Here is a 19941-nt window from a genome sequence, read left to right on the forward strand (position 1 = left end):
GGTAAAAATAAAAAATAAATTTAATTCCTTTATTTCCACAAATCCACTTAAAAATTTTTTTTTTCTGTATTGATTTTGAGAGAGAAAGTAAGGAAGAGGGAGAGATAGAAACATTGATGAGAGAGAACATCGATTGGCTGTCTCCTGCATGCCCTCACTGGGTATTTGGCCCACAACCTGGGCATGTGCCCTGACTGGGAATTGAACTAGCGACCTCTTGGTGCATGGGTTGATGCTCAACCACTGAGCCATACCAGCCGGGCCACAAATCCATTTTTAAACAACCTGATACTGGTAGCACATAGTGTTTTTTCCTTTTCACAGCATTTTATGTTGCAGACTCTATATTTCTTATTTTATTTTTCTTAGAAGACTAATAAATATGCAAAATCTAAGTATATTTTTCTCAAGATTCCCTCAAAAAACAATTCTATCAATATATAAAAATCAAGACTTTGCTTTTGGCCAAAATGTAAACAGACCAACCTCAAACAGACTAGCTGTGAGTTCCTCCAATTCCTGTCCAAGTTGATCTCGTACTTTAGAAAGCCTCTCACACTCTTCATCTTTTAACTTCAGTTCCTATGAGAAATTGATCATTTTATTTTGGATTTCCACAGTTTGAAGTTAGATTCAGCAGATTACATAATCTTTACTAATAAAATTACAAAATATTAATACTATCCCCTTCTACAATATTCACGCCGAAAATGTTTATTTAGCACTTGTATGTGGAAGACAAGCAGGCAAATCTAAAATTACAAATAATTCAAACTCAAATATTAAATGTGCATGTTTCTTTCATAAAAGATCCAGTGATTAAATATGATTATATATTACATGTGAAAAAAAAATTAAATGATTTCATTTTTTTCCTTTAACTTTCCTCTGAACATATTTATTTCCATCAAGCAAGAAATTTCTTCAATTATGCTTATTCATTTCAATAAAAGTTTAAGTTTTTTCCCATGTTTACATTAAAAATTGTTTACTTATAATTTTATGTACCATACAGCAATTAGTCTAAAGTTTCCATTAGGAGACTATACCATTTTAACACTACAACCAGAGGCAAATAATGCATATTTAAAATCAAGAAAAATGTTAACAAAATCACATCTCACATTTATACATGAATCCCAACAGGTCCCAAAATGATGTTAAAAAATTCCTGTATTAATGCCCTGGACAGTTTGGTTCAGCAGTTGGAGTGTCAGCTTGCGGACCAGAGAGTCCCAGGTTCAGTTCCCACCAGGGGCACGTACCAAAAATAAATAAATAAATACATAAATCAAGCAACCCTTTCTTTAAAAAAAAAAAAAAAAATCCTATATTAAAATGTTACCATATGGTGTCAGATGGTTATAAGATTTATCAAGATGATCACTTAGTAAGTTATATAATATCTAATCACTGGAGTGTACACATGAAACTAATATAATATTGTATGTCAACTATAATTGAAAAATAAAAAATGATTTAAATTTAAAAGTTTTAAGATGTTACTAATATGCAATTTCATATATTATCCTAAATTAACCCTTCAAACTTAGAGATAAAAAAAATCCAAGCCCCTTATATACGGGTCACAATTATATTAATAAAATAATAGGTTAGTTGTGTAATAACTGCAGTGGTAGCATAGTTTTTAAATCTCCCAACGACAACTCCTGAAAACTAAATATACCAACTGGAATATCAGAAAAACCCAATAACTACACCTTCAGTAAAAGTAGGCAAAAGAGAAGCCCCTTAAATCTTAGCTAACAAGGGAAGGTGGCCACCCTGCCAACACTGCAGGACCAGCAACTGTGAGGACCGGAGCAACAGGAAGTAAATGGGAAGGTACCCTGTTAAGTCTCAGAACCCAAAAAATCGCCACAAATATCCCCAAAGCTGAGGATTCTACCATTGGTGGAAACAGGGAGGACAAGTCTGAGAACAAATGGAGAAAAGGGAAAGATTTTCCCAGGCTCCACAATGCAGGTGAGTGCAAAACTCTTCTGAGGCTGCAGTCCTGTGAAGTTTTAAACTCTCAGGTCTCTCAAAGCATCTGGCAAAGAAATACTTCCAGGACAAAGCTCCACGCTAAGGGAAAAACTCTTGTCATCTGGAACCAAACTGCAGGACAGAAATAATGAAGATAGAAGTTTCAGATATTAAAGGAGAAAGGTGAGGGCAAAGTTCCAAAGGATATATATATATAAAGATACAGATATATATCTTACGATGGAATGTTAAGCCTGTAAAGCTTGCAGAGACACTGAGCTAGAAGAGAAAACCTTCTTGAACAAGGCTTACCTCTGAGAGAGAGGAGTGGCTACACAGACACACCCATGACAACAGAAGGGGAAGCCCGTGAATGTAAAATTTAAAAAGCTATCCTGGTTTATCCCACTCCTTCATTGGAGACTCCTCCCACTAATCCAGGAAAACCCAATTCACTGAAACATGGAAAACAAAAACATGTTATCATCATAAAAACGTTAAACACAAAACCAAGTCACCAATAAGGGAAAGAAAACCAGACTAGTATTAAGCATCAACAGCATCTTATGCTAGAAAACAATGCAGTAACGTGTTTAAGATGCTCAAAGAAAAAAAAACAAATGTGAGATGGGGATTTTAAATCCAGCCAAGTGTCCTTCAAGTGTAAGGTCAGAGACAAAGCATTATAACCTGTAAAACTTTAGAGAATATCTCTCCCAAAGCATGCCTGAGTTATCGAGTGGAGAATGAGTTTCAGATAATCAAGAAAAAAAAACTGAAGATTTAACACTAAAGACTGGAATGAGAAGCAAATATATTTAATTATAGAATTACAACTAAAAGATGGGAACATCAGGAGAATGAGAACACAAGCTACAGATTGGGAGAATATATCTGCAAAAAACAAGTCTGATAAAGGATGGTTATCAAAAATATACAAATAATTCTTAAAACTCAACAGAAAGTAAATGAACGACTTGGTTACCAAATGGGCAAAAGACCTGAACAGACACCTCACCAAAAAAGATACACAGAGGGCAAATAAGCATATGAAAAGTTGTTTTATATTATATGAAATCAGGAAAATGCTAATTAAAACAAGTACCACCAGATACTTACTAGAATGGCCAAAAAACAGAACACAGATAATGCTAAATAATGGCAAGGACGAGGAATAACAGGAACTCTCATTCATTGCTGATGGGAATGCAAAATGGTATAGCCACTCTGGAAGACAGTTCAGCAGTATTTTACAAAACTAAACATTATTCTATTCTATTCTATTGTTTTATTTATTTATTTATTTATTTATTTATTTATTTATTTATTTATTTATATCCTCACCCAAGGATATATTTCCATTGATTTTTATGGGGGGGGGGGGGGGCGGAGAAAGAGAAACATGGATGTAAGACAAACATATCGATTGGTTGCCTCCCTTATGACCCCGATAGGGGCCAAGGATCAAACCTGCAACCCAGGTACGTGCCCTTGACTGGGAATCGAAACCACAACTCTTCGGTCCTCAGGCCAACACTAACCACTGAGCCAAGCCAACCAAGGCTTGGAGGCTATACATATGTTGGGACAGGGGCTTTAGGGGAATTCTGTACTTCTCTCTCAATTTTTCTGTGAACTTAAAACTGCTCTAAAAAAATAAAGTTTATTTTTTTAATGGGAATAAAACTGACAAAACAGTTATGTAAATGTTATAAGCTTCAGGAATGTAAAAATAATACACACAAACAAAAAACATAGGAAAAAAATGAAACTAAATTCACAAACATCTTAAATATTAACTGGGAGTAAAGAGATACACATCCTTTGAGGCTCACAAATTAATTAGTATAAACCTAAACATATTTAACACCATAGAGATGAACATTAAGATAATATTTTAAGTACAATTTAATTATACAAGATAAAAAAAGAAACAGTAACTAAATAATTTTAGTATTTCTCATGGTAAGGAACAAAGGCAACAGCTGAACAAGGGCGAAAAGATACTTATATCTTCAATTAAAGGTAACAACTAGAATGGAAATCAACCCTTCCAAAATACCAAAAAGGAAAAAAGGAGGAGGAGGTCACACATATAAAAAAATGGAGCACACAGTGAAAAGACAACAGACACTTGGAAGCCATGTAACAGAAACATGCCCAAATGTAGCATGTTTACCAATAAATGCAAATGGGCATAATAACTAACCTATTAAAAGAAAATGATTTTTGGATTGCCTTAAAAAGCAAAATTCATCTCTAAACTCTATACAAGAGACATATCTAAAACAAAGTGATTCAGACAGGTTAAAAATAAAAGGATATGCAGAAGTATACTAAAAATACATAATACAAATAAAAATAAAATAGGGGTGTCAATCTTGACAACAGACTAGGTAGAATACAGGGCAAAATCATTGAAGACAAAGGAAACTTCATAATGCTAAAGACTACATGCAGAATGAAAACTTTAAAATACTCCCCAATACAGAAGTAGACCTAAACATACAGAAAAAAGGATATACCACATTGTTGGATAGAAAGATACCATAAAGGTGTCAATTTTCCCAGAGTTTATTTATAAATCTATAAATGCATAAATTTAATACCAGGTTGTTTCAAATTCAAAAATTTCACTATTTTCTAAGTATATAGGAAAACTAGGTGAATTCATTCAACATTTCCTACTAGGTAGGCACTATGGTAATCCTTCAGGATAGAAAACCAAGTAAGATACTACCCCTTGAGAAGCTTCCAATCGATAAGAGCAATACATAAGTCACGCATGAAAGCAAAATTCTTGAACCGCTCCCTACAGTCTACGAAAGGGCATAAACCTTACCCCAATACTAAAGAACTTTTACATGTGCTCAATTTCCCTTTTCAGAGTTATCTCCCTTGACCCATACAGGAAAGCTAGAGTTAAATTGGTCTGATTCATTCTTGTTTCATTACCCAAACTGATCCCATCCAGCTGGGCTAACCATTTCCCTGTAAATGTCTGACAACCTTCTTTTTTTCTTTACACTTATTTGTTTCTTTATTGATTTTAGAGAGAGAGGGAGAGAGAGAGAGAGAAACATCGATGAGCTTCCTGCATGTCCCCCACTGTGGATTTGGCCCACAATCTGGGCACGTGCCCTGACTGGGAATCGAACTGGCAACCTCTTGGTGCATGGGTTGATGCTCAACCACTGAGCCATACCGGCCGTATTGACTACCTTCTTTTTATGATTCAAGGTCCAACTTAATCTACCTATATGAAGTCAAATTTGTATCTCATTTGAATATATTTTTAAAATTTAATTTGTACTTTTCATTATTGTAATATAATTTTCAAAATTTATTCCTTCAACACATAAGAATTTTGTCTTAACTGGCTGCTAATTTTTCTGTCAGCACCAGGCATTTACCTAGGCACTGGACACACAGAAAAGAAGTGAGACCCAGTCCATGGTTTCACAGTCATCACCTAGTAAGGGTAGCAAATCTTTAAACAAATTCACAAGGCAATGTGATAAGGGCTACAGCGGTGATATGTACATAATAGAAAAAAAGAGTTTGCAAAAAGTAAGGGAAAGAATAAAACAGTAATTTTTATAGTAGCTAAAGATGGGGAGGAGTGGATGCCACAAGCAGATAAATCCAGAAAGTTAGGTGTATGGCCAGTCCTGAAAAGCCATGGTTAAGAAATTGAGACTTTACAGACAAGGAGAAATTCTCAAAGGCAGTGGGTAACTCACTGACAGATTTTAAGCAGCATGGTGACAATCAGATTTGCAATTCAAAATAACTTGGACAGTGTAGCTGGGTTAAAAAAAAAAAAACACTGGAGACAAGGAAAACAGCTGATCACTGCAGTATTTTAGGCAAGAAATACAGATTTAGAGTGGTAATGCCAGAGAAAAAACATTTCAGAGATATTTAAAACACAGTGTCAGGACTCTTGACATATTTTTAAGACATTTTTTAAGATAACATTTTATACATCAAAAAATAAAAATACTGTCAATGAACCTATGATACAGTGCTTCTTTTTTGCTTAGAATTTTCATTTTACACTTATAGGAAGAACTCTTTTAAACTGATCAAGACATATTTTTTATTATATGTCAATTCTTTTATTTTGTACCTTTCTTTCTGTATCAATGTCATATCATAGTGATTTTGAAGATTTTTAACCCAGTAATTAAGTCCAAGAAATACAGCACCCAACTCACATAATTCAAGTCAATTAATCACACATGAACAGCAATGACCAGGTTCATGCACAAGTAGTTGATGACACCTGCCTAGCCGAGAGCAATTTTAAAACTCATACTGATTTCAGAGATATTAACATGGGAAAAACCGTGCAACTCAAATTCAGGGAAACATTACCATGTATACATACATGTCTTTTCTCCCCAATAAGAAACACCTTAAGGACAGAGTTAAAAAAAATTATTTTTGCCCTCTATAGGGTCTCATATAATGCTATGAGTACTTTGGTTACTCAAATAATATTTCTTTATAAAAAACATAGTAAATGTTTACAAACATCCTACAGTTAGTAGGGCCATTTTGAACATGGACGTGTTTCAGGTACATGTTTTTGAATGCCTTTCTGTGGTTGCAACTTGAATTTCATTTTCCAAGTTATTCTCTTTTAGAGAAGAATCATTAAAAAGATTAAAGTGACTCCTAATACCCAGTAGGCCTCACACTTTCAGAAATATAAGAATCAACACGAGAATTTAGTGAAAGCCTTCACACAGTAATTTTGTTTCAGCAGAATCTGAGAAGCTACATTTTAATAAATATACACTAAAGTCCACCTTCTGCCTCAGAATTCCAACCAAAAAAACCGTTCTTCAGCAATGAGCTATGGGAAGCCAAACAGGTGAAGGGCTACATCGCCATCTCCGGCTTCCCTGTACCTGAAAGTCAATGATCACATGAGTGCTCCCCCTACACACAGTATGGACTTATTGCTGGGAAGTGGTTGCCCAGCCAGGAACTACATTTACCAGCCCACCATACATTTAACTATCAGCATGAAACTTCACACCAAAGGAATAACAGTTATGTTTACCACTTGTAAGTCAAAGCTTTTTAGAAGCAGGTGTGCCTTCTCCAAGCTTTCTTTTCCCTTCATCCCATTAGGTACAGATAAAAATAAAACTAAAAGACTACAAAGATCCAAGACAGAAGAAACACAAATCTGTAAATTATTTCATTCACAAGGAACTGCCTATCAACTAAGAGCATCTACTTTGAAGTGTTAAAAGAATATAAATAAACTTCTATTAGGTTAAGTCATTAAAATTTAGGGATTGCTTACAAGCAGTTAGCATGTTCCTAACATATTATGTATGTATGTGTGTCTATTCATACAACAGTGTAACTGCATACACATGTACATATTCAGTTAATCAACAAAATATACTGAAAACCCAGTGTCTGCTCAAGATAGAATCATGAGCAAAAACACATGTAATCCTTATCCTCATGAAGCTCAAAATTAATGGAGCACATGTGCAAGTGTATGTCTCTATGTTGGAGTAGAATAAAAAACAGAACTTTCATTCTCAACCAAGATAGAGTAACAGGGATCCTATTCACCACCCTGCCTGACACAACTAAAATATTGGAAAAAGTATATGAAACAATTTTTGAGGCAGTGGACATCAGGCAACAAAACAGTAATCCTCCAGATATGGCAAAAAATGAAAAGAGCCCTATGATTTGTCCCAGCTTATCACCGAAGGAGAATTATTATTAGACAAAGGATTAAAATAGTTATTAAACTGAATTTCATATGTTTAAGGACCTGGAGGAAAGATTGAACATGTTAAATGAAGCAAAGAAAATATAAAGATCCAAATCAAACTTTCAGAGACAAAACTACAGTGTCCGAGATTAAAAATACACTGTATAAGATTAGCAGAGTACATATTGCAGAAGAAAATAATTACATTGAAGATAGCAATAGAAATTATCCATAACGAAACACAGAGGAAAAAAAGATTTCTAAAAAAATGAATAGTGCCAGTTCGGTGTGGGACAAGTTTAAGCAGTCCAATGTTCATGTAAAACAGTGGTTCTCAACCTTCCTAATGCCACAACCCTTTAATACAGTTCCTCATGTTGTATGTGGGTGTGTCTGCATGTGGGCAGACCTGGAGACGGATAGACGAGCGGTGTCTCGGTTCCCAAGACCATCGGAAATATGTGTTTTCCGATGGTCTTAGGCGACCCCTCTGAAAGGGTCGTTCGACCCCCAAAGGGGTCACGACCCACAGGTTGAGAACCACTGATGTAAAAGGAGCCCCAAGGTGAGGAGAGAGATTTTGAAGAAATAATAGCTAAAATTTCCCAAATTCTATGAAAATTAACCTATGGATTCAAGAAGTTCAACAAGTCCCAAGCACAAGACACCTAAAGAAAACTATACCAAAGTACACTATAATCAAATTTCTTATAGCCAGTGATAAAAATAATCTTTCATTTCATGCACAGGAACAAAGTTAAGGCTGACCGCTGACTTCTTTGAGAAATAATGTGAGCCAGAAGATATTGGAGCTATATTCTTTAATGTACTAAAAGAAAAGACTATCGCCTGGCAGGTGTGGCTCATGCACCAAGAGGTCGCCAGTTCAATTCCTGGTCAGGGCACATGCCCAGGTTGTGGACCAAATCCCCAGTGGGCGGCATGCAGGGGACAGCCAATCACTGTTCTCTCTCATGGATGTTTCTCTCTCTCTCCCTCTCCCTTCCTCTCTCTCTTAAATCAATAAGGAAAAAATAAATAAAAGACTATCAATCTAAAATTCTTTATCGAGTAAAAATATCTTTAATAAAATAAAGGTGAAAAAAAGACCTATTTAGATATACAATAGCTAAAAATAATTTATCACCAACAAACACACAGCAAAATTGTTAAATGATGTCCCTCAAGTAGAAAGAAAATGGTATAAAATGGAAATCTGCATCTGCATGAAGGAATGAAGAACACTGGAAATCATAGCTGCATGAGTAAATATAAAAGATTCTTTCTTATTTAAATCCTTTTAAAAATAATCAACTGTTTAATAAAAAAATAATAACAGTGCACTGTGGAGTTTAAAAAATAAACGGCCCTGGCTGGTTTGGCTCAGAGGTTACAGCATTGGCCCATGGACCAATGAGTCACGAGTTTGATTCTGGTCAAGGGCACAAGCCTGGGTTTTGGTTCATCCCTGGCCCTGGTCAGGGTCGTGCAGGAGGCAATCAGTCAATGTGTCCTTCTCACGTTGATGTGTGTCTCTCTCTCCTCTTTCCTCCCACTCTGTCTAAAGATAAATGGAAAAAATACCCTCAGGTGAGAATTAAAAAACAAACAAACGTAAAATGTATGACAATCATAGCACAAAGGCTGGAAAGGGAAAAACAGAAGTACATTTTTTAAGGACCTTATACTATATGTGAGGTTGTATAATATTATTAGAAAGTAGACTGCAGCCCTGGCCAGTTTGGCTCAGCGGTTAGAGCGTCGGCCTGCGGTCCGGAGAGACCCGGGTTCGGTTCCCGCTAAGGGCACGTACTTCGGTTGCAGTTTGTCCCCGGCCCTGGTTGGTCGTGCGGGTGGCAGCCACTCGATGTGTCCCTTCACATCAATGTTTCTCTCTCTCTCTCCCTTCCTCTCTCTCCCTCCCACTCTATCTGTACAAAAAATGGAAAAATATCCTCAGGTGAGGATAAAAAAATATATATATATAGAAAGTAGACTGCAATAAGTTAAAAATGTATACTATAAACTCTAAACAATCACTAAATTAGCACAACATATAAAGTTAATAAGCCAAAGGAGACAAGATAAAATCATAAAAAATATGGAATTAACCCAAAAGAAGGCATTAAAGGAGGAAAAAGGGAGAGGGATGGTAGTGAACAGATGGGACAAAAAGAAAAATAGTAAGATAATGGATTTAAACCAAACCATATCAATATCATCTGAATGTAAACGGTCTAAACACACCCACTAAAAGGCAGAGATTATTAGAAAGGCTAAAAAGGCAAGACGAGAACCCCACTTTAAATGAGAAGATAAAAATAGGTTAGAAGTAAAAGGATGGAAAAAATGATAACTATCAGGCCTCTCTTAAAAGAATATTCAGAATAAAAAGAATGGCCATTGACTTAACTGTGATCCAAAAATTGCCATAATTCAGTAAAGTTAAGTATTAGTACTATCTTGTACTCTTTATAATAAAATGCACCATTCACATATATTCACGTCATTATTATTTCAATTACCTCAATAGTACCTCTAAAAGATTTCAAAAGAAATTACCAACTTGAGCTAAGAAATTAGCAATCTAATTAGTAACTACAATATATTCTCAAAGATGAACATATATGCCCCATAGTTTACCTCTGTATAAACTGTAATTTCACTTAATACAGTGTATTAAGACAATAGAGTCTGAGCCAGAAGGCAGAAGCCAAATATAGTATCTCAACATGCCCCTCTCTCTGGGAAAGATTTAAAAGGCTACTGATTTTTCTTTCTGATAAAATATATTTAACCAAATGTTTTAACATATCTTCATGGCTATTTAACCATAGCCATTGAATAAAGAATTTATAAAGAAACATATATACCAAGCATTGCACCATATTATGCCAGGTGCTGGAGATACAAAAATCAACATTATGCTCTTGACAGACAAGTCTAGTAGGGACAGGGTGGAAATAATATGTTTTTGAAAGGTCATAATATTCTGGAAATCACATGTATAGAATGTCCTATCTTCTCAAGTATCCAAATGTGCATTGGTCCATTTCACCCGATGTCAAATTTATATAGAATTATTCATATTATGCTTTTATTGTAATTTTGATGTCTGCAGGGTCTATAGTGATATGCCATCTTATTGCTGTTATTGAATATAATCTAAGTCTTCTGTCATTTTTTGTCAATCTTGCTAGAGGTTGGTAAATTTTTTTATCAAAAAAAAAAAAAAAGCACTTTGTTTCATTCACTTTTCTCTAGTTTTTCTGCTGTCAATTTCATTGATTTTTTTTTTTTTTTTACTTTTTATTATTTCCTTACTTCTGCTTACTCTGGCTTTGCTATTTTTCTCTACACTCTATTTATTTATTTATTTATTCATTCATTCATTCATTCATTCATTTATTGAAATCCTCACCTGAGGATATTTTCCCATTTATTTTTCACTATGAGTGGGAGGAAGGGTGTGAGGAAGAGAGGGAAAGAGGGAGGGGGGGAGAGAAGGGGTGAAGAGAGAGAAAGAGAGAGAAACATCCATGTGAGAGAGACACACAGATTGGTTGCCTCCTGCACAACCCTGACCAGGACTGGGGACTGAACCACAATCGAAGTGCGTGCCCTTGACCAGAATCAAACCCTCTACTGTTTGGTCTGAGCTGATGCTCTAACCATTGAGCTAAACTGGCCAGGGCTATTTTTCTCTACATTCTTAAAGTGAGAGCTTGTATCACTGATTAGAGACTTTCTCTCTTTTCCTTTTTTCTAATTATGAAAAGTTAGTGCTATAAATTTCCCTCTGAAATTTAGTCTCAGAAAAAGAATAAGATATGGCTACAAGTTTGAGAATAAATAACAGACATTTTAAAGACAACCAAGTGGAAAATAGAACAAATTACCAAGAAAAGAAATTTCTCCAAGGTAAGACAGAGAAAATATTCAAACCCAGGTACAAGATGAAGGTAATATTACTAGAACAATTCCTCAAAGCAAAATGACTTGGACTGAATGCCTTCAAGTAAATGACCATAAAGTCAACCACATATAAGAAGGGAAAATTTGACACATGGAACATAACCCACCAAATTTGCATTACAGATAATGCAAAACAGGGAGCAGGCAATGTAGAAGACATAAAAAGAGTCTAAGAATCTTATTTTTCCAGCTAGTACTCTTAGATGACTGTCTTGACTACTCTGCCAATTTCACACAAATTCACAGACTCCTAAGTGCTGCCCAATAGGAGTGAGGCTGTGCACACGTGAGGACAAGTGTAGAACCTTAAGGATTTCACTTGCGTTACCCCACTCCATGGAAACATGTTAATTTTGAATACAATGTATGGAAGAATAATATCTTTTCGCTTACCCTCTGAGCTTTTGCAAGTTCTTCTTTTAATCTTTCATAGCCCTTCTCTCTGACTTCCAAAACAGATGGACTTCGTAAACGGGAAAGACTATCAGTACTCAACCCGAAAATATCATCACTGCCGTCACAAGCTTCTGTTATAGTAGCACCCTGCAAAAACTCCCTCTCTGCACTACAGTTGTCCTTTCTTGTAGTTAATTTAGTTAATCCAGCTGTTACTTCAGAGGTAGAACAAGGTGTTGGGTCTGTAACATGGATGCTGGAAAGGAAAGTTCAGAAAACATCAGCATATCCTTAACTACAACTGGCATAAATAAACACAGGTCTAGGAGCACTCAGGTCATAAACACACAGGTCTGTCTAATTTAGTAACCACTATATTTAATTAGTATTAAATATGTCCTTGATCAAAGCTAAAATATTCTAAGTCCTTCAGAGCCACATGTGACTAATGGCTATCATATTAGCACAGAAATCAAATATTTTCATCATCACAGAAAGTTCTACTGGACAGTGCTACTCTAGAACAGGGCTCAGCAAATTAAACAGGCTAAATCCAGCCTGCCGCCTGTTTTCATAAGGCACACAAGCCAAATATTATTTTTACATGTTCAAATGGTTGAAATAAATAAAAATAGTATTTTGTGGCACAAGAAAATTATATGAAATTCAAAACTTGGTGTCCAAATATAAAGTCTTACTGCAGCTTATTCATTTACATACTGTTTATGGCCACTTTTGCATTTTAACAGCAGAGCTGAATAGTTGCAGTTGAAAGCGTATAGCACACAAAGCCTAAAATACTTACGATCTGGCCCTTTACATAAAAAGTTTGCTGACCCCTACTGTTGCACTTAAAGGATTTAAATTTTCTAAAACACTAAAACTTAAAATAAGGTAACCAAGCAAACTGTCTATTTGTTTAATATGATATTCCAAAATCAGCTTCTTAACAATCTCCTACCTGATACTAGATATTTCCGCACAATTTAAACGTCTGGGGGATGAATATACGGGTTGTGTAGGAAGGTCAGAAACATCTAAGGCATTAGCCTGGATGGGGGCAGAGCATAACGATGAAGGGAGAGGTCGGTAGATGACACCTGGTGAGGTAGTCGGCTCTTGAGCTCCCGATTCATACACGACAAGGAGGTCCGGAGAAGTAGGTGAAGCAAGGTTTACTTCATGGAAGCCTTCCAAGGGGTCATTAGCCATAGTAAAAGCCTCATCATAAGATAACCTATTAAAACAAAAAGCAGGTAATTATTCTGAGATAGTTCCATTTAAAATTAAATTGTGATGTATAACTATAAAATGTGTTTAACAGTCCATTATAAAGTATAAACTTACAATAAAAGAAGTAGCAAAGAAAAAAATACAATCATTTAACATTATTAAGTAACCTCAGAATATAAATACTACAAAAGGCAAACAATCTGATTTGGAATAAACTTAAGAGTGATAGCTAATACTGTTAAAGTGAGTCATAAGTAACAATGAGAAATAAATAAAAATTTGCTTGATATTTTTAACTTTGCTATCATGTGACAATGGTGAGAATAAACAGAAAAGGCAGTAAAATACATATATTTAGAATGAGACCTAATTTCAACTATTTGTTCTGTTCTGCTTCATATGGTTATGTGACTTTGGATGAGTCAGTATTTTTTCTTTTAATTTGAAATAATTTCCAAATTACATATGAGCTGTAGAACTATTATATACCTTTCACAAAGATTATGAAACTGTTAACATTTTATAACCATTTAAGAACCTGTTTCAGACATGATGCCCATTATCCCTTAATATGTCAGTGTATATATCCTAAGTACAAGGACAATCTCCTCTCTAACCACAAAACCATTATCAAAATTAGGAAGTTAAAGTTGATCAACATTACCATCTAATCAACAGGCTCCAACAAAATTTCACTGATTGTCCCAATAATGTCCTTTACAGGCCTAGGATCCAATCCAAGATAATGTATTACATTTCTATAAGCCTTAAATTTCTCCTCTGATGAGGTGAAAATGAGGATAACAATATTTCCTCCCTTCTCCAGCTTGCTATGAGGATTAAGGGAGACGATCCACATAAAATACTTAGCAGTGTGCTATGTATCTGGCACACAGTATGGCCTCAATAAACATCTGTTATCACAGTCAGCCACTAACAATAACATGTATGCTTCAGTTTCTCCATAAGCAAGACGTATTTCCCATGACTACTCATTACATCACAGAGGTCACATGAAAACTAAAAAGCATACCACTTAAGTTTCCACTTGAAGAATCTAAAGGAAGTCTTACAAATCCTTCACTGATCCCACTGTCTACAGAATAAAGTCCGAACTCATTAGCTTGATACCCAAGGTCTTCTATTATCTGAACCCAACTCTTTCCAATCTTTTCCTTCCTACAATAGTACTTGGATAATCGTAATACCTTCCCAGACCAAAACTACCAAACACAAGCACCAATGTAGCCCTAAATCTCTTCATTAAATATTACAAAAATTCATTCATTAAGCTGAAAATGTTTGCTCTCTCATACTCTTAATAACAAGTGTTAAAAATAAGCCAAAGTAGCCCAGCTGGTGTGACTCAGTGGCTGAGCGCTGACCCATGCACCAAGAGGTCACTGATTCAATTCCCAGTCAGGGCACATGCCCAGGTTGTGGGTTCAATCCCCAGTAGGGGGCATGCAGGAGGTAGCCAATCAATGTCCTCTCTCATTGATGTTTCTATCTCCCTCTCCCTGCCTCTCTCTCTAAAATCCATAAAGAAAAATTATTTTTTTTTAAATAAGTCAAGTCATGGCCGGTTTGGCTCAGTGGTTGGAGCATCGGCCTGTGGACCAGAGTCCTGGGTTCCGTTCCCGCTAGGGTCACATACCAAAAATAAATAAGTCAAGTGAAGAATAACAAAGGCTGCCATGAAGTTAGGAAAGAAGAGAGTTGACTAAATATTTACAGTGTCTCAAAATTACAGATTACATGTCACAGACCTTCAAATATATATAGGCAATCAAAACTGTAATTACTACATCTACAAATGCCAAATTTCAAATTCAATTAATGTTTTCTTTATCATAGCAAATAGTAATTTCAGTCCTCAAAATGAACTTAGTCCTTTTTTTTCACCCAAAATACTCACTATGCCAAATGAAAGACCATATTAACAAGGAATTTAAAGTGTTAAATACTCAATTATAATTTATTTTTTCATCCAAGAGAATATTTTTCATTCCTTATTCATTATACACACACACAAATATACACCAAGCAAATATCTAATGCTGAATATTCATTTTCATTGGAATACAGTTTACCAGTGAATTCACTTTAAGGTAGTAAATAGGGTTTTTATCAAACTTTGATGTTTTATCAGTAACTACTTATGATACTTTCTTTTATCCCACATAGTTCTAATTTATTCACTACATCTTAAAGAGTCACTGAATCACAGAATGTGAAAGCATCTGCATTTCTGGAAAAGCAAAATGGCATAAATGCTATGGAGGAAAACTTATCATCTAGCAATATGACATGTTAATTACATCTATGACCTAGCATGTCCACTTTTAGGGCTTTATCCCAAAGATAAACTGGCAAAATAGAAAAGATACATGCATAAGGCTAGCAGTATTAGCAAAAAACTGACTGCAGTCTTGTAATAGCAAGACTAACTGAATGAACTAATGTACATCCTCCTAAAGAAGCACTATACAGCTGTGAAAAAGCGAGTAATATCTACATACTGCTATGAAGTAACCTTGAGGCTATACTGACAAGTTAAAACACAAAATAAGTAACTGTATAGTAAGCTACCTTTTATCCAGGAAAGGAGAAAATACAAATTTACTTATTTATATATACAGGAGCGGGCAAAAGTAGGTTTACAATTGTAATACAAATAATAAATAATAATGCAAGAATAAACTTTCACGTACTTACAACTATAAACCTACTTTTGCCCACCCCTGTAACATATATATGTATTTATATGTATATATACTTATATTTTCAAAATGGAAGGATAAACCAAAACTAGTAACAATCACTACTTATAGGAAGAAGTAGAAAGCAGGAAAAGGGGACAGGCATGAAAGCTAGACTTTTCCAAACTGATCTTGTAGATTTGAATTTGAGCTTGAAACTATGTAAATAATCAAACAAAATTAAATTAAAAAAAAAATCCCTAAAAGTAAATGAACCTAGCTGTGTATTGAGATGGAAACTTGCCCTGGCCAGTTTGGCTCAGCGGTTAGAGTGTCGGCCTGCGGTACAGAGAGACCAGGGTTGGGTTCCCCCTAAGGGCACGTACCTCAGTTGCAGTTTGTCCCTGGCCCTGGTTGGGTCGTGTGGGAGGGAACCACTCGATGTGTCCCTTTCACGTCGATGTTTCTCTCTCTCTCTTCCTCTCTCTCCCTCCCACGCTATCTGAACAAAAAATGGAAAAATGTCTTCAGGTGAGGATAAAAATGAATAATTAATTAATTTTAAAAAAAGAGAGATGGTAGCTTAACCACATAGAAAAAAGCTATAGCAAATGACTTTAAAACAGTAAAAAACTGTATATCCCTTATGGGATATATTCTAAGGACAAAAGGAAATAAAAAATCATAAACTATTTTCAGTAATCCTATTAGTAGTGATGCTGATATTGCTATTCTGAAACTATTATATATAATATTAAGCAAATAAATTATTATATTAATGCCATTCAGAACTAAGGTTTTTGGCATATGAAAGAGACACAAACATAAAATTAAAGAAGTTAAAACTCTGAAGTCCAAAATTTTAATCAGAAATATCAGGAAAAAAATTCTATTAAAAAATTATTTCCTAACTTTATGCACTGAAAAGGTGCAGCAATAGTACCCAACTCAGGAGCAATGAATGAGTACATCTTGTATGTACCCAGAGTAATACCATTTCCTACCAAAAAAAGAAAAAGAAGAACAAGGACTCCCTGGAGAAATGCCTGATTCCAGGCCCAGGGCAGTAATGTACAGAAGGACCTTGGAACATCTTGTTATACAAAGAAACAAGGAAGCAAGAAAGCTATCAAAGACTACTGGAGAGGCACCAAAAGGACTCCCACTAACCAAAAAGGGGACAACATGAACATCAAAAACGATAATATCTGTAATGAAATGAAACAAAAATATTTTTAAATTTATGAGTTCACAATGATACTAAAAATAAAACAAAAAATCTCACTGGTCCCCTTTGATCAGAACTATAGAAACAGTTGTTATTTTGAAAACCGGTAAAATAAAGAAAAGAATCAAATATTTATCTTGACTTTCCTGTACATCACGAACTAAACAGTTTATGAGAAAAAGTTATTCCTTTGAAAAGAATTCCACTTAATAAATATAACTTTGCAATCCCAATGAAATAATGAGTCTAGGTAATAATTATCAAGAGCAAATAAAACCCTAAGGTGAAAATCTATCTGGGGAACTTCATAATTGATGGATCAGAGTGACAGCACTTGAATGACATCTTTATCACAAAAAGGGAAAAAAATCAAACATTATAAGGATTATGAGATGAAACAGAAAATTAACACCCCTACCATCCATGAAGCATTCTTGCCCTCAAGGGGGGGAAAAAAGGGACCCCAATCCAATCAAGTGTCTAAGTCTTCATCAGTTCATAGGAATACAGAGGACAGAGGAACGTACTAAGTATCATAGGGATGAAAACAGCAAAATCTAGACTTTGGGAAACTATTTGACAAACCAGCTGGTTTTTTCAATAAATAAACTAGAAAAAAAGAAGTAAAAGGAATTTTAGATTTAAAAAGAGACTGAATAAATACAACTAAATACAATGTGTGGACCTTGTTTGAATTCTTATTTGTATAAACAAAATATAAACACAAACATGAGACAAGGAAACCTAAATACTGGATATTACTAATTTATTATAAATTACTGTCAATTTTAGGGATAATAATGGTATCATAGTTATGTAAAAACTCCTTATATTTTAGAGATACACACTGAAGTATTTATAGATTAAATAAAATTACTTGCATTTGTTTCAAAATAATTTAGGAGATGGAGGGAATGGGGAGCTGAGCCAGTCAACTACTAGTCCCAATCACACAGGATTACAGGGCTGTTTCTCCCAAAGAGCAGCTAATATTTATTAAGCACTTACTAAATGTCAGGTATAGTTCCAGTACATTATAGCTCTGGAAACTACAGCTTAAGGTAGCCAGGATTAAAACCTATGACTGTCCAGACTCCAGAGTGCAACCTCTTACCCACCACGACACACCACCAACCACTAGAATTGTTTTGCCATTCCACTGTTAGACCATTTGAGGAAAAATGCTTCTCCTTATGCTGAATTAAAATCCATCACCCCTGCAACAACAACTCTACTTTCTCTAACTATATAACATAACATTTCAACTATTCTTTCAACAAGTATTTATTTAGGGTCTATTATATGCCTGGCTCTAGGGAAAGACAATAAGAAATCGTCTGCTTCCAAACAGTGTCAATATAGGAGGAGGGGCTGACAAGTCAAGAAAATGATCCATGGTGATAAATACCACAGAAGATGCACAAATACCAAGAGACCACACAGAAGGAGCAAATAAATCAGATGGAAAGGACTTCCAGAAACACTAAAGCAGAAGACAAGACCCAAAGTAAAAGTAGGTAATGATGAAGACAAAGCATTCGGAAGGCTTTCCAGGCATGTCTAAGGTGTGCAGCAAAGCATTTATAGAAAATACAAATATGCCATAAATTAGAGCACAGGCTTTGAACATAAGAGATAAGCCTGAACAAGAAGCAGGTTTGAATCCTGCTTCTGAAAAATTACTGAGCCAGTTTGGGCCTAGGTTCACTCATCTGGAATGGTTGCCTTAGATAAGAATTACAAGAGAAAATGCATATAGCATTTAGAACAGTACCTCTGAATGGTGCCTCTACCTACAATGTTTTCATTCTGGGAGGATACATTTAAACAGAGTTTAAATTCAAGTCACTTCTGAAAAGGAGATTATTTTAAGATTTAGTCCTTTTTTTTAAGCATGTGAAATTTTCACAAAATGTAATTTAGCTGGTAGAGAGCTAACAATCACACTGGTTTGAAAATCTTTTGCTGTTTAAAATATATGAAGCTTTAAGATTTTATATTCAATTCTTATATGAGTAACATAAATTGCTATTTTTAAGTGGTACTCTTTGCATTAAGTAATGAATAATTCAAAAAAATCTAATTGCAATTGGAGATTACCCCAATTCATAAACTAAACTTGTCAAGGATCACTACCAATATGTAAAAAAGTTGACTGTTAAATTCTTATGGGTGATTTACCAACACAGCTTGGCTGGCTTTACTATTAATCCATTTCAAGTAATAAAGCTGATTTTCAATCATAAGGAAAAGCTGCTTAAAACAATTTTTATTTCTGATCCCCAAAATGCATTTTGTATTATTTCCTTCTAGAAGTCAGTGTTATCACAGAAAAAGCAACAGCCAATATTTACTGAAAGTTAACCACATGTCAGTTACTTTTGCTAAAAATTTCACATGTATTAACTAATTTAATGCCTTAAAAAAATCCCAATAACTTTTTATAAAAATTATTTTCCAATTGCAAACAAAAGGTGTCTGTAAAACAACTCAAGAAACTGGACACAGGTGAAATAGATACACATCATAAATGAAATCAAGAAACTCAAATTGTATATCAGTAGTCCAAAGAAACAAAATCCACCACAAAAAACACATTCCCCTTATTTGATTTACCTTGATAGGGGGAAGAACACAGGGTTTACTTTCAGGAAAAAAGAAAATAT

At 34.9% G+C, this 19941-nt stretch overlaps 1 protein-coding gene across 3 annotated transcripts in view; it reads right to left on the bottom strand.

Annotated features, from left to right (window-relative positions):
• Nucleotides 1–19941, bottom strand: part of LOC118623858 (RAB3A interacting protein) — a 46303-nt gene that overhangs the window by 17290 nt on the left and 9072 nt on the right. For all 3 annotated transcript variants that reach the window (XM_036251586.1, XM_036251584.1, XM_036251585.1), the window contains exons 2-4: nt 13074–13349; nt 12110–12368; nt 487–582 (exon numbers count right to left, since the gene is read on the bottom strand). In XM_036251586.1, the coding sequence (XP_036107479.1) occupies nt 487–582; nt 12110–12368; nt 13074–13324 (606 nt within the window). In that variant the 5' untranslated portion in view covers nt 13325–13349. The remainder of the gene's footprint in view (nt 1–486; nt 583–12109; nt 12369–13073; nt 13350–19941) is intronic.

This window comes from Molossus molossus, unplaced genomic scaffold (genome assembly GCF_014108415.1).
Source record: "Molossus molossus isolate mMolMol1 unplaced genomic scaffold, mMolMol1.p scaffold_m16_p_10, whole genome shotgun sequence".
In the NCBI taxonomy this organism is placed as follows: domain Eukaryota; kingdom Metazoa; phylum Chordata; class Mammalia; order Chiroptera; family Molossidae; genus Molossus; species Molossus molossus.